Genomic DNA, 15,693 nt, shown 5'->3' with positions numbered 1-15,693 from the left:
AAAATAACAAAAACAAGACCTTATTTTCACAAAATTATAAGTAGATTTTTTGTAATTTTATAAAAATAAGACCTTTTAAAAAAATTCTAAAGCAACGCCTGAATCTAATTCTTTATTCTCTCCAGTCAAAAATTTAAAATTATAAAACTTTAGTTCATGTATTTTCACTTTAATAATTCTTAAAATTTATGTTAAAATATATTTCATATGGAAACAAAATTATAACTGGCATCTTGTATTCATATTATAAAAAGATCTTTTTTAAACAGATAAATTTCGTATTCCTGAAAGACCTGTTGACAAGCCATTTAGAATGTGCGTTAGTGATGTTTTCAAAGGTGCCACTGGAGGATTTTGTGCAGCTGGAAAAATTGAAGGTGGATTCGTCAAAGGTGGTGATAAAGCCTTAGTTATGCCAGCTGGGGAACAGATAGTGATAAAAGGTACACTTATTTAACACGTCTTAAATGAACTGGTTGTTAAAAGTTTAAGGAAAATTGGTTTCTTACTCTTTAAAAGTTTTCTTTTCTTTATTTATTTTCTTTTAATACTCTCTGAGCTTTGTTTTGATTTCAAGCCTGTTTTTACACGTTAAAATTTTTTTTTTGAGAATTCTAATTCATTCTTTTTCTTATATTTTTAGAGTGTAATGAATTATTTCTATTTTGGTTATTTAAAAGAGGTATTGTTATAAATCTTTGTCTAACAAAAAATCGTAGTTACTTTAATTTCTAGTGTATTAATTGACTTTTTCAACGATTTAATTGCAATGAAACAGTCATGGGAGCTGTCAGTTATACACTGGTAATAAAATTAGACAATATTGACTGTTTATAAATAAAATAAACTATTTCCATATTTTTAAATCAATTTCCTCAATAACTGTTCTTTTTGTGTTTGTGCAGTTATTTAATCTTTTGATTTATACTTTTTTTGTATAATAAAATCTTCAGTATTTGATTAAAAGTTGGTTTAAAGAAAATTTTCTTTAAGGAAATAAATCAAGTAATGTAAATGTTTTATGTAAAACTAATCTATCAAATAATTAATGGTTTCTTTAATATTGCTTTTTTCTCCTATAATTAATTGTTTATCTATGAGGTTTTAAAGAAACTCTACCAAACTCAAATTATTAAGGAAGCCTTCTGATATATCAAACAATTCCCGTCTAATTTTTCAGCATTAAAAGTTATATTTTTCTGATTCATAACTTTTTTGGTATCAGAAAAATATAATTTTATTTATAATATTTAAACTACCTAATTGTGTTTCAGTTATTTTTTTACTTATACTTTTTTTATATTATAAAAACTTTAATTAAGTTTAGAAAAGCACCTGATTTGAAGAAAAAAAAATTAAGAAATAAATCACATAATGCTAATTTTTTCATTAATATTGCTTTTATGTACTATTTAGTTATTTATCTATGGGTTTTAAAAGAAACTCTGCTAAAACTCAAATCATTCAGAAAGCATTTTGATCTATAAAGTCTATTCAAGAACAGTGTTCAAGAACATCATCATTGCATGTGTTGCTATGGCGTCTGTTGTTTAATAATTTTTTTGAATATATTTTTCTTTTATTAAGTTTATTATGCATTGATTATTTTTATGATTTTATTCTTGAAGTATGGGGCTGGAAAGAAACTATAAAATGCTACTAAAATTGTAAATAAAGAGAATTTCATCACTTGAACGATATTTTCATTTGCCTTATTTAATTAAGAATCAGTCTACAGTTTAAAATCATTTCCTTCTTACTTTTCAGTATTAAAATTTATAGTTTTCTGACTCATAAATTTTCGTTTGTTGTTGAATCTAGGAGTGTCATCGGATGAAAGGTCTCTTACTTATGGATTTGCGGGTGATCATGTTGTGTTGCAGCTTCAAGGGATTGATCCCAACAACATATCTTCAGGAAGCATGATCTGTAGTATTGAGAATCCAGTGAAGGTCACAAGTCGCTTTGAGGCTCGCCTAGTCATTTTTAATATTAGTATTCCCATCACTAAAGGCTTCCCTGTAATACTTCATTATCAAAGCTTGAGTGAGCAAGCTATTATTACAAAACTAATATCGCAGCTGAATAGGAGCACTGGTGAAGTGGTCAGGAAAAGACCTAGGTATAAAAAAAAAATATTTCTCTTGTGTATTTGTATTTTGTATTATTCTCTTTTTGTATTTTATATTAATTTTACCCATCAAACCTGTTGCATAAATATTCTGGGTTGTCACTCTCTTAACAAACTCGCATTTCATGGAATTTCCAGAATAAGAAATTTTCAGACTTTTGTGATTCCACGGTAATTTTAATTAATCAGTAATCTTACAAATTTTTGTAACATTACTAATTAATTCATATTAAAAATTTTACTGCACTAAACGAAAAATTTCTATATAATTATTTCTTATAAATTCACTGTTAATTTTAATAAAGCCCTGGTTATGAACTGATTTTTAAAAACTTAAAATCTTACTGTTTCAGAAATTTGATTTAAAGTAAGAAAATGCTTGTTTGTATGGAAGGTGAAAATAATAAAATCATAAATTAGAATTATTTATTAAAATAGCACTGATAATAATAAAAAAAATTATTCTACTACTTGATAAGTTTAATATATTTCCTAGAAAATATGAAGGCAAATTTTTTTTGTGCATTATAAGAAAAAACAATTCTTGTTATCTTTTAAATCTTTCCTTTCTTTTTTATCTTATATATCTTATCTTTCCGTAAGTATTATTAAAAAAAATCTAAAAAGTGTAATAATATTTTTTCAAAAATAAAATAAATAATAAGCATTGATATGCATTTCTTGCAAGAAAAAAGAAACATTTTACTCTATAAAACACTTACCATTTATTAAATTTATTTATTTTTGAATCATTAATTATAAAGATTAAACAATTTTGTGTATAATTTTTTTAACTGGCATAATTTTTTACAGATGTTTATCTAAAAATAGTAGTGCCATTGTTGAAATAGAAGTCAATAGAATAATTTGTCTAGAACTATTTAAAGATTTCAAAGATTTGGGTAGATTTATGTTAAGGTCTGGTGGTTCAACTGTAGCTGCTGGTTTAGTGACAGAAATCAAGTAGCATTAAATCTTTTGGTAAGTCGCATTATATTCTTAATGAGTTGCATTTTAATCTATCTCTAAAATTTATTAGTCAGATTATGTCATTCGCCAAGTAAATTTGTAAAACAAAATTTATGCCAAATGTTTCGTTTAAAATTTTGTTAACATTTTTCACCTGAACTATTTTTTCTGCGTTAAAAAAAAAAATTTTTTATTTATTTGTTGATTTTATATGGCAATATGTTTTTATATTCTATATTATTTCATGAATCTAGTTTTTGTTTCTATGTTTTTAATGTTTTTATTTCTCTATAACATATTATGCGTACAAAAAAAAAAAAATTCTTTATAAATTGTCTGCATTATAGGAAAATATTCCATCATAAAGAAAATATTTTTCTTATTTAAGAAAAATGTTCCACTTCCCTTACATTATTAATTCAATTTAAACTTCAATTCAATACAAATTTTAATTCAGGTAATTTTTATAATAAACTTTTTTTAATTATTTATTAACTTCTATAACTTAACCAAACACTTTTTAAATAACTTCATAGATATCCACACTTATGTTTTTCAGTGATTTTATTCCACCTGATTTTAGTGTTATTTTTTTTTTTTACATGTGAATTTAAGATTATAAATTACTTGTAGAAAATTAATTAATGAAAAAAAAAACATTGATTCAATTTTTAAGAAAAAATCTTTATTAAAACATACTGTTTAATAGAATATTTTTAATTTCTGAATATAAAGCATATATGTTAAGTAAAAATTGAAAAGATGAATCAATAAGTAAAAGGCATTTAAAATTTTAAGTCACGAATGAACTGTATAAAATGTGATCTAACAAAAAAAATTATTATACTAGCTTTGATTTAAATCAAAGTTTCTTCCCTTAAGAAGTAATAAATTTGTCATTTATAATTTAAAAAATTTAACTCTGTTATTTTGTTTTTCAAATCATAGTTTTTTTTTTTTTTTTTTTTTTTTTTTGTTAGTACAACATACTAAAAACTGTAAGCCCTTGGTTAAACCATAATCAATTATGGTTTTATGTGTATCCCAACAAAATTATTAAACCTCAATATTTAAAATATTATTGTAATTACAAGAAACATTGTGCCAGTTAATTATAAGAATTTTTTTTTTTTAAATATATTTAAAAAAATTATTTACAGTTACATGACTATGTGTTTAGTTATAATGAAATTTTGTGATAAATATATCTTATAATTTAACATTTAGATATTAGGCTGTAACAATTAATATTTTTATTATTATTATTTTTTTAAATTTTGAACCCTCTTCTATTTCATTCAATAATTAGTAATGTTTTCCATTTTCTATAGTTTGTTTCAATAACTGTTTGTTAAGGGTTATATTTTATGGCAAATTTTTCCATATCTTTTTATGAAGCTACTGTACATATTTAATTAAAAATTCAAATAACAATGTTTAAGATGCTCAAAATAATTTTTAAACAGGGGGGGAATGGTGTGATATGGATCCTAATAGGATAATGATATATATTGTTCCTGCTTTGAATAATAACTTTTGGGAGCTGATTTTTTTTCTTTTTTAATTTGTAACTATGTCATCAAAGTATAACTATATAAATATTTTGAGTACTTAACATTATTGCTTTTCTAGGTTAATGCTTATTGAAATGAATACCTGGCGATAACCATACTCATTTGAGTACATTTGGATATTTTGTAATATATTTATATTATTCAATTGTTACATTTGCAAATATTTTGCATCAATAAAAAAATATTAAAATCTTGTTTGTCCTTTGTTTCTTTATGTCATTCCTATTTATGATATAAATTTGCCTGCTTTTTTAAAGATCTAAATGCGAAATTAATTTGTATAATTAGGAGCTAAATTTATTAACTCACTCTAATTGCAAAACACATATTAATTATAAAATTTTGTTTTTAATTTACAAATATTAAGATTTTTACCTTGGAAAACGCCCCTTTCATTTTTTTACCTATGACAGATTATCAATTAAATATTTAGGATAAAAATTTTAATGGCAGTTTTTCTTAAATTTTGATAGCTTCACTTGAACTTATATACAGTGGTCGCCTCCTATAATATCGCCGCCTATAATATCCAGCGCTCTGCAAAAACGGTATAATTTTACCATCAAAACAATGCTAAAACTATCACATCGTTTAATAAAATCATAACTGCCATTTAAAAAAATCAAAATTTTGTTAGGAATACCTAGTCGGAAAAGCATTGTCTGATATTATCACATGGTCATACTATAAGTGTGTTTTATTAAACTTAAGAGCAATTTTAAACCTACTTAATCATTTATTGCACATTTTGCATGTCTACAAACCTACCTACAATTGGATTTTTTCACACACACAGATATATATATATATATACAGTAGGGAACCGATTATCCGGAACGATCGGGACCATCGTTATTCCGGATAACTGATTTTTCCGGTTTTCTGAATCGCTACAAAGAGCCATTTTTTTTATTGTTAAACCCAATTTAAAAAATGTTTAGAAATATTCTTAAAAAGAAGAAAAAATAATGAACACTAATGATTATTTCCAAAATGATGGTAAGGTAAACATCTTTAAAAAAAGAAAGAAAAATCCTAAAATCTTATGAGGAAAAAAAAATTTTTTTTTTTAAATATTGCGGGAAAATTTATGGAATTTCGTTCCGGTTTTTTGGTTTTCCGGTTTTCTGATTTCCGGATAACGGGTTCTGTACTGTATATATAAACCTCTATTCATTCTTCATAAACTTGTACATCCTGACAAAAAAAATCTGTAATTTTTCTAACATAATTAATTTCAGATTTGAAATCCCCTTATCTGAATTCGGTAAGATCAAGCACTCCTATAAATGAAACAAAAAAATTTGGTTCCCAGTGTTATTCTTCTACAGTAGGGAACCGATTATCCGGAACGATCAGGAACATCGATATTCAGGATAACAGATTTTTCCAGTTTTCTGAATCGCTACAAAAAGCCGTTTTTTTATAGTTAAACCCAACTAAAAAAAATGGAAATAATCTTAAAAAGAAGAAAATACGATGAAGTAATTCACTAATGATTATTTCGAATTCAAAAAAGAGCGAAAAATCCTAAAATCTTATGAGGAAAAAAAAAAAATTTTTTTTTTAAATGACGGGAAAACTAATCGAATTTTGTTCCGGTTTTCTGATTTCCGGATAACGGGTTCTGTACTGTATTTTAAAAAAATGCATAGTGGAGGTGTTAAGAACCGTAATCATTTTCTTAAGTACTATGAAGTGTTTAAATCAATCTTTATGTATTAAAATATTTTAAAAAATATAGGTAATTTCATTTGAATAAATATTTCATTACTTTAAATTGTGGTTTAAAAGGACAATTGAATAGGCAGTTAATTTCATATAGTTACTTATGAGGTGTTTTTTCTGTACCCTTTTTTCAAGTGCTTATTTTTCATCCACCGTCAAAGCAATGGGGAAGACTTGCCTAATTATAAATTAATATCGATTTGAATAGATTTAGTCTTTTCCATGATACAATTTATTTTATGATAACAGAATAAATTTCACTATTTCATATATTATATAGTAATCAAATATAGAATACAAAAATATGAAAGATTCAAAAGTTAAAAAATAAAATTGATGAGATTGATTTAAAATAATGCTATTTCATAAAAAATTTATTAGAAAAAGAAGAAATAATTATTTAGTCAAAAAATAAAAAGTAAAAACAGAAGTCATAAATAAATAAAATATTATTTGTCAAAATAATGCTATCATACACTATTCTGCGATTTCTGCCCATATTTGACTAATTTAACTCTGTTTTTTTATTTTTAGTATGCTACTATAATTCAAATAAATAGTATTTTTATAAAAAAAATATTTAGCTATGTTAGACTAGCAAGCCTAGTTCTCAAGACAGTTTTTAGAGACAAATATTCAACGACTCTCCACAACTCAATTATTAATTGATACTAATGTAATAATTGTATTTACAGCTTATTCTATTGATGCACACCTTAACATCAAGGTTCGTGATTTTTTTTTTTTTTTAATCAAATGCACTGTAAGAACTTTAATTTATGATTAAAAAAACTTCATAAATGTTTAATCAAAATTAAATTAATATTAAACTATATTATAACAATATTTTAGAAGCTCTAAGTTACTAAAATAATTTTTCATTGTAATACATAGCTTTGAATGCATAGCAACCATTTTGAAACAAATGCATGATTGAAATTTCAAAACTAGATGAAATAGAGAATTTAAAGAATACTACAGGGGTCTGTCAAGGTTTTTCTGAGAGGTACCTATTTTGTGAAAATTTAGACATAATTTGTGAAAATTAAATATTGCATTAAAAAATCAACACAAAAGTATGGATTTATCGTTTTTTACGAGACACAAAAATAAAATTTGTAGAAAAAGTATTTTATGAAATTATTCTACAGTTTTTCCCTAAAGTTGAATTTGTGAAGGTACCACTAAAAGTTAGTGAATTTGACTTGGACAGACCCCTGAATTTTAACTATTAAAACAAAGTTTCAATTAGCAAACAATAATTTTAATTTAAAATTGTGATTTCTTTTTTTTTTTTTTCCTCTTGATCTTTAAAATGACAAAATGAATGTAACAGATTGTGTTTATAAATGTAGTCATTCATCAAAAAATATATAAATATTTAATCTATATTTTTATGTTAAAATAGTCATTTTTAATCCTACATCAAAATAGATAAGTTTTTTAAAAATCTATGTACTCATTGGAATTTTTTTCCCACAAAATTTCTTTATAGAAAATCTGATAATGTCAAAGATACTGTAAACATATGAGAAAAACAATACCAGTTAATAACCCAACTGCTTCTTCAATAGACTTTGAAAGGGAACAATGACACTATATCAAGAGAAAAAAAATCTCAATTCATCAGCCTTTTTTCTCTCTCTCTCTTTCTCTTTTTGGTATATTAGGGTAATTGCTTTTTAATATAAACTCAAGCTTCAGAATTATACATTTTCCACCAATAAAATATAATGTAGATTTTAATTACATGCTTTTTCAAATAAAAGGTAAAATTTTAATTAACATTATTTGCATTTTTTTTAAATTCATGTTTATTAATTACTTTCTACAGCTAGGAAAGTCTATATTAAGACAGCATTAAATGTTTACTTGAATCTGAACTTTCAATCTCAAGAATCAAAAGATTTTAAAAATGTAATTTCAAATGTGTTGGAATTTAACACACACCCAAGAAAGAAAGTAATTTCGTAAACTAAAATTAATTAATGCAGTTATTTATTAAAAATAAATTTTAAAACTAAGAAAAGAAAATAAAAAAAGTATCAATAATTTAAAACACTGTTTTTTAACTTTTAAAGCTAATATATATATTTAAAAAAATCAGTTGATTTAAATCAATTATTTTTTTAAAAAAATCATTTGATTTAAATCGTGATTTACAATGAGCAAAATTTTGTATTCATGCGAGTGTGTCGATTACAAACATCAAAAAATTAAATTCTAGAGTAGAAAACATTTATATTCAAAACAAAATTTTCAAATACTTTAGATAAGCAAATCTACTCATTCTTTTGCATTGCAAGTATTTTTATATAATGAACATAAATTCATTTTATACTAATAATAAACTTATTTTTAAGTCCATTACTCATTAATTACTTCTCATACATATCAAATAATTACTTAATATTTAACATTGGCCCACATTAATCGTTCTTCCGTATCTTTCATACACAATAACTTCTTCTATGAGAAATGATTGATTGAAGTTGTAATGTATATTGAAATAATAATAATTTATAAAACTAAATTTAATATCTAAACTAAAAGAATTCAAACAAACAAATTGGATTGGCACTTAAGGTTATTTGTGTTGTATTTAACGTAACAAAAAATGCAAAATGTATTTTTTTCTTTAAACATAACAGAAAATATTATTATTTTGTCCATCAACCCAGTCCATGTTTCTTTTTTTCCTCATAAGGTTTTTTCTGCACAAATAATTTTCTACTCTTTTTTTTTTGCGCATACCAGGGTTCGTGATTTTTTTGATTTTTTTAAAAAAAATCAAAAGAATTAGATTTTTTTGATTTAAATCGGATTTTTTTGATTTAAATCAGATTTTTTTGATTTTTATTCAAATACACTGTAAGAACTTTAATTTATGATAAAAAAATTATAAATGTTTAAACAAATTAACTTAATATTAAAACTATATTGTAACAATATTTTAGAAGCTCTAACTAAAACATGGCTTTGAATGCATAGCAACCATTTTGAAAGAAATGCATGATTAAAATTTAAAGACTAGATGAAATAGAGAATTTAAATAATACTTCAGGGGTCTGTTTGGGTCTTTCTGAGAGGTACCTATTTTGTGAAAATTAAAAATTATATTAAAAAATCAACACAAATATAGTAAAAATATGGATTTATTGTTTTGTACGAGACACAAAAATAAAATTTTAAGAATAAGTATTTTGTGTGATTATTCTATCATTTTTCCTAATGTTGAATTTGTAAAGGTACCGGCTTGGACAGACCCCTGTGCTTTAACTATTAAAACAAAGTTTCAGTTAGCAAACCATAACTTTAATTCAAAATTGTGATTTCTTTTTTTTTTTCATGATTTTTAAAATGACAAAATAAATGTAGCAGACTGTGTTTATAAATGTTAAAAAACATCTGAAGTATTCATCAAAAAAAAAAAAAAAATATTTAATCTATACATTTTTATATTAAAATTTTCACTTTTAATTCTATATCAAAATAGATAAGTTAAGCTAAAAAAAAAATTAGAAAATCTATGTATTCATTGGAATTTTTTTTCACAAAATTTCTTTATAGAAAATCAGATAATGTCAAAGATACTGTAAACATATTATGAGAAAAAAATACCAGTTAATAACCCTACTGCATCAAATAGACTTCGAAAGAGTTTGAAAGGGAAGAATGACACTACAATAGGAAAAAAAACATCTGAATTCATCAGCCCGTTTTTTTTTTCTTTTTCTGTTTTTGGCATATTACGGTAATTTCTTTTTAATATAACCTCAAGCTTCAGAAATATACATTTTCCACCAATAAAATATGATGTAGATTTTAATTAACGCTTTTTCATTCAAAAGGTAGAATTTTAATTAACATTACTTGTATTATTTTTTGAAAAAAATTCATGTTTATTAATTACTTTCTACAGCTATGCAAGTCTATATTAAGACAGCATTAAATGTTTACTTTAATCTGTACTTTCAATCTCAAGAATCAAAAGATTTTTAAAAATGTAATTTCAAATGTGTTGGAATTTAACACACACCAAGAAAGTAATTTCGTTAACTAAAATTAATTAATGCAGCAATTTATTTAAATTAAATTTTAATACTAAGAAAAGAAAATAATAGAAGTATCAAAAATTTAAAACACTGTCTTTTAACTTTTAAAATCAATATATATAGATAAAAGAAATTAGTTGATTTAAATCAATGATTTTTTTAAAAAAATCATTTGATTTAAATCATGATTTAAATCGTGATTTAAATCAAGCTGATTTAAATCAACGAACCCTGGCGCATACAATAAACTATTTCGTTGCAATTTCTTATTAATGAGACTAAAAATTTCCCTAGGGCTGCCTCTGAATTTCACCTGAACCATTTATGTGTGATCAAGTATACTTTGCCCTCCTGTAACCCAGAGGCAAAAAGCTATTAAGTACTTTCAATAATATTCCAAACCATATTAAACAATTAAAAATTTCCATTTCCTTTTCAAGAACTTAAAATGTGAGATAATAAGCTATGAATAATGAAAAAAAGTGAGAGATAGAGAATATAATACAATTATGCATGTTATTATGATATTTATACAGTGATAGTTTGTATTAGATTTCATAACTTTACTGCCTATATAGAATGGTTATATTTATTGAATACTACTATATTAATAGAAAAAAAAGGCCCACTAAAGAAGCTTTAAAAATTCTCTTGATTTATTTCCATAATATACTTATTATACTTTTTCAGACAAAAGTCCAGAATCTTAGAAAAATTCATCTTATATTCATCTGGTACATTGAATTTTATAATAAACCATTTTCTTTTTAAAGCATTTTCTGAGTGAACTACATTTTTAAAATGCTTATAAACTTCTGTCCAATTTATAAGATATTCTTCAAAGTATTTAAATTTGTTTTTAAGTAGAATTATCAATTTCGCTGAATGAGATTTATTCCATTTTTGATAAGAAATATTTTTAAAAATTTTACTTTGATTATTTATCCATTCGATACAGCATTGATTAGCATTTCGAGTTGGCACAAGTTCAGAAACTTTATCCCAAGAAATTCTCTTTAAGCTAACAATAGACAAATCAGAAACATTTTCTACAGATTTAATTGCTGAAATTAGTTGTATTACCTCACTTTTAGACCATTTACCTTTTAAGTAAGGTGTTTTATTACGCATATAAATTTTACAACAATCCATGCTATTTATTTTTAGTTTTTGTCCAATTAAACTCCAGTTACATCCATATCTCTTTTGTAACAAAATAATAGAGGCAACATCACTAGATGTGCAATCTTTACTTTTTTTAAATGGACTAAACATATCTCGGGCTTTCTTATATATACTATGTAGTGTTCTTTCATTGATATCTCTACCCAATCTAACATAAAAATGTTTTACTCTCAGAAATTTCTTAAAGTTTTGGAATTCATATTTATAAGGAGGTACCAGACCTCTCATTCCTAGCAAAAGCTGAGCATCATAAACACCAAATCGAGATTGAAAATCTTTGAAATTCCTCCTAAGTAGATTTTCCTCTTCTTCTGACCATCTTCCTCTTCGAATAACAACACCTTTGGACTTGAGCGACTCCTCAATATCTGTATTTAAATCAGTAACTGATTCTGTTAAATGAAGTCTAGGAATAGTAAAATCTACAGGTTCTTCAGTCAAATCAAGTTCTGGCAAAATCACCTCATCAAAATCTTCTAACAAATCTATGTTGATTACTTCTCCAGATTCGCTTGACAAATCAATTTCTGGTATCATTTCATCAGTCCTTCTTGCCAAATCAAACTGAGGTATAATCAGTTCACCAGCCTTTTCTGTCTGATCAATGTTGATTGCTTCACTAGATTCTTTGGGCAAATCAATATCTGGTGAAATCACCTCATTAAGATCTTCTGTCAAATCAATGTTGATTGCTTCACTAGCTTTTTCTTTCAAATCATGTTTATCTACAATTGCTTGAGATCCTTCAGTTAAATCAAGCTCATTTATAACTTCAAGTTTGTTTTCTGAATCAAGTTCTGGTATAACCTGTACATTAGTTCCTTTGATATTACTCAAATTATTATAATTAAATTTTGTCTTTTCTACATTCAACATACTTTTATTTTTAACATTTTCGTAAGACTTTGCAGTTATACTTGAATTTACAAAATCAGAACTAGGATTTTTAAGATATGATGAAACATTACCACTTCTTGTTAGTGCACAATTTCCATTACTAATAGCGAATGGTTGATCAGAATGAATACTTTCATTAAGTCCTCCATTAATGTCTTGATTGCATGTAATTTTAATATTATTCCTTCCTAAAACATGTCTCTTAGAAACGTTTTTTAAATTTATAATTGGATGATTAGCACATGCAAGTTTTCTTTCATTGATAACTTTAGTTTTATGTTGTTTTCTTATTGAAATATTTTTCTTTTTATGGGCTGAGCAATTTACACTCTCGAGATAAACAATATCTAGATCAGAATTAGCATTATCTCTTCTTTTCAATGCAATAGAACTTGAAACTTGAATAGGTGTTGAATTATCACAAGAAGTTCCTGTAGCTAGTGGTAACTTTTCAGAATTCTGAAATGAATTTGAAATACACATCACATCCTCAAACAAATCATCCGTTGTGTAATTGATTTGCCTGTTTGGGGGAGAATCTGAAGCATTTTGTGAAGATTCCACACATTTTTCAAAACAAATTGATGATGAGAGGTTACTTTTATTTAGTCGTTTTACTACTTTCTGTGATTTACTTTTATCATTTGATTTTACAGAATGAGAGTCAAGAACAGAGAAACTTGTCTGTAATTTTTGTTTCTTTCTTTTACTACAGAGAGAAGATAAATCACCATCCACAATTGTTACACTATTTTCTTTGTCATTAGACTTTTTTACAGCACCATTACTGCAAAAAGAGTCATTAATAGAGTTGTTAATTTCAGGGGAAATGAGAGGGATATTTTTTAACTTCTGCTTTTTCCCAATTTCAAGTTCAGGTGAAACCATAGGAAACTTGTCAAAGTGTTTATCTTTTTGTTGAGAAACTATTTTTGAATTCAGTTTCCGCTGTTTCTTTACCTTTCTCAGATTTAAATAATATTCGGCCAACTTTAAGGCTTTTTGATAACAGTTTTCAACAGCAGAAGCTTCCACTTCATCAAAAACTTCATATTTTTGTTTTGAGTAAATATCTTTCACATCTTCAACAGAAGTTTTACTTACAGCAGACATCCCAAACTTTTTGCAAAGAATTCTATTTTTTCTTTTAATTTCTGTAATTCTTTTCCTGACTTTGTCAAAAGCAGGGTCAGCAGGCGAGTGGTTATCCATTTCAATTTTTATCTTAAAGAGCCAAGAGACAATAGTTTGAATGAAATTTTATTTAAAGAATAGTGTAGAAGAAAATTAATTTAATAGAATAACATTTTATAAACCAAATCATTGTTTATTAAGAGCAACTAATTGATAATCTAAAAAATTCTGAAGAATTAAATTAAAACATATCATATCGTTCTTATAACGATTACTTGCGCTAAGCGTAGTATTTTATGAGACTTCAATTTTTTTTTTCGTTCTTAAATATTGCTTGAAACATAGCTTCCGACTACCTTTTTCTGCTGAAAGATATAATAAGTAAAAGGTGTGACTGCCACAAAATCCCTACGATATATGCTTGTAGCTTTCTTTTGTTTACGCACTGTGCGAAAAATCTGATTGGATAAAAATATTTTGACATCATTGCTGATTGTAAGGAAAAATAGAGCCCCTAAATTAGAGTCTTAGGAGAAACAGGTAACAAAATCCTTGTCTTAAATCAATTGAGTAGGTGTAAGTAGACGACTATTTAAGACAAGTGAAGACAACCATAGAGTTGAGATTATCGTATTTCATCTCTATGGGAGTAACTTCCAGAACTTAAGGTGGTCCCAGTTGCTGTTGTAGTTCATTTACGTCGCACTAGAGCTGCACAATGGGGTATTGGCGACGGTCTGGGAAACATCCCTGAGGATGATCCGAAGACATGCCATCACAATTTTGATCCTCTGTAGAGGGGATGGTACCCCCGCTTCGGTAGCCCGACGACCTGTGCGCGAATAAGGTGGTCCTAAAGCTCTATAACTGTAATGTTAAAAATCGCCGAACAGTTTCACAGATTAAATAGCACTAAGGCCTTCGAAATTTTTCACGACGTTCAAGAATCTTCGCCACAACCTAAAATGTTTATTTTGGGAAAATTATGCTGAAATTTTCTTAAAAGCATGGAAATTGGCGATCGCAACACTCGAGTACGCCATCTGGGGAGAGACCGTTTTCATGCTTTTAGCCCTTCTCCCTTCCCTCTCCTCCTCTTTTCAGTTATATAGGAATGTTCTACGATATTTTCTCTTTTCTTAATATTTTACCTTTTTACTAAAAAATATTTTTTAAAATTCCTGTGATACTTTTCTTTAAAACTATGTTTAATGTAGTTTTCAGTTCCACACAGTTTTCCAACTTAAAAGATTTCAATCTGTGAGAAAATCAAGAGAGAAACTAGCATGATTCCATTTTCTATGACTTTCCACACGCTAATGGAGAAAGCATGTGAAGTGCTGCCATAGGTAAAGCGTTCTGCTCTACGCCACCTGCAGCCCATTTCGAAATCACAATCAGCGATGACGTCAAAATATTTTTATCCAATCAGATTTTTCGCTCATTGAGCGCAGAAAAGAAAGCACAAAAAGATGATTATTTTTTCATTCATTTCAAATATACTTGGAAATTTAATTATTTTGTTAAAATAAAATGAAATTTAAATTTGAAAAATAGCTATGAAAACAATGGTAATTGCTGTCTTTTTTTCCCCCGTTATTCGAAGGTTTATGAGTCGCACCTTTAACTTAACATATCTTTCAGCAGAGAGAGGTAGTCGGAAGCTCACTATGTTTCAAGCACAATATTTGCTTACAAGAAAACGTAATTGTAAAAATTTTTAAAAAACTATGAAGTATACGATATAAGAACGATGTGATTCGTTTTAATTTAATTCTTAAATATTTTTGGGATTATTAATTAGTTATTCGCAGTAAACAATGATCTGCTTATTAAAATGTTATGCTATTAAATTAAATTTTCTTCTACACTATTCTTAAAAATTTTCGTTCTAACTATTGTATCTTGACTCTTTTACGTAAAAATTGAAATGGCTAAATACTCTCCTGCCGACCCTGCTTTTGACAAATTCAGGAAAAGAATTGTTGAAATTAAAAGAAAAAATAGGATTCTTTGCGAA

General features: G+C 26.0%; 2 protein-coding genes across 3 annotated transcripts in view; one reads left to right on the top strand and one right to left on the bottom strand.

The window, feature by feature from the left end:
• Nucleotides 1-4,868, top strand: part of HBS1 (translation elongation factor EF-1alpha (GTPase) HBS1) — a 38,132-nt gene extending 33,264 nt beyond the window's left edge. Inside the window, exons 14-17 of one of the 2 annotated variants that reach the window (XR_011637504.2) lie at nucleotides 270-443; nucleotides 1,822-2,122; nucleotides 2,945-3,300; nucleotides 3,810-4,868. Coding sequence is in view for 1 of the 2 variants with exons in the window: in XM_087153678.1 (XP_087009804.1) it covers nucleotides 270-443; nucleotides 1,822-2,122; nucleotides 2,945-3,098 (629 nt within the window). In the remaining variant the exon portion in view is untranslated. The remainder of the gene's footprint in view (nucleotides 1-269; nucleotides 444-1,821; nucleotides 2,123-2,944; nucleotides 3,301-3,809) is intronic. The other variant, XM_087153678.1, reaches the window with a different exon arrangement.
• A 5,823-nt stretch (nucleotides 4,869-10,691) lies between these two features.
• LOC147802464 (uncharacterized) lies at nucleotides 10,692-14,033 on the bottom strand. The gene has a single exon (XM_087153150.1). The coding sequence runs from the start codon at nucleotides 13,749-13,751 to the stop codon at nucleotides 11,097-11,099; it is 2,655 nt and encodes an 884-aa protein (XP_087009276.1). The 5' UTR covers nucleotides 13,752-14,033; the 3' UTR covers nucleotides 10,692-11,096.
• Nucleotides 14,034-15,693: the final 1,660 nt, after the last annotated feature.

This window comes from Parasteatoda tepidariorum, chromosome 10, assembly GCF_982258835.1.
Source record: "Parasteatoda tepidariorum strain Cologne lab strain chromosome 10, Ptep-v5.0, whole genome shotgun sequence".
NCBI classification, from domain to species: Eukaryota; Metazoa; Arthropoda; class Arachnida; order Araneae; family Theridiidae; genus Parasteatoda; species Parasteatoda tepidariorum.
The sequence above is the reverse complement of the archived record's forward strand: the minus strand, read 5'-3'. Positions and strand labels throughout refer to the sequence as shown.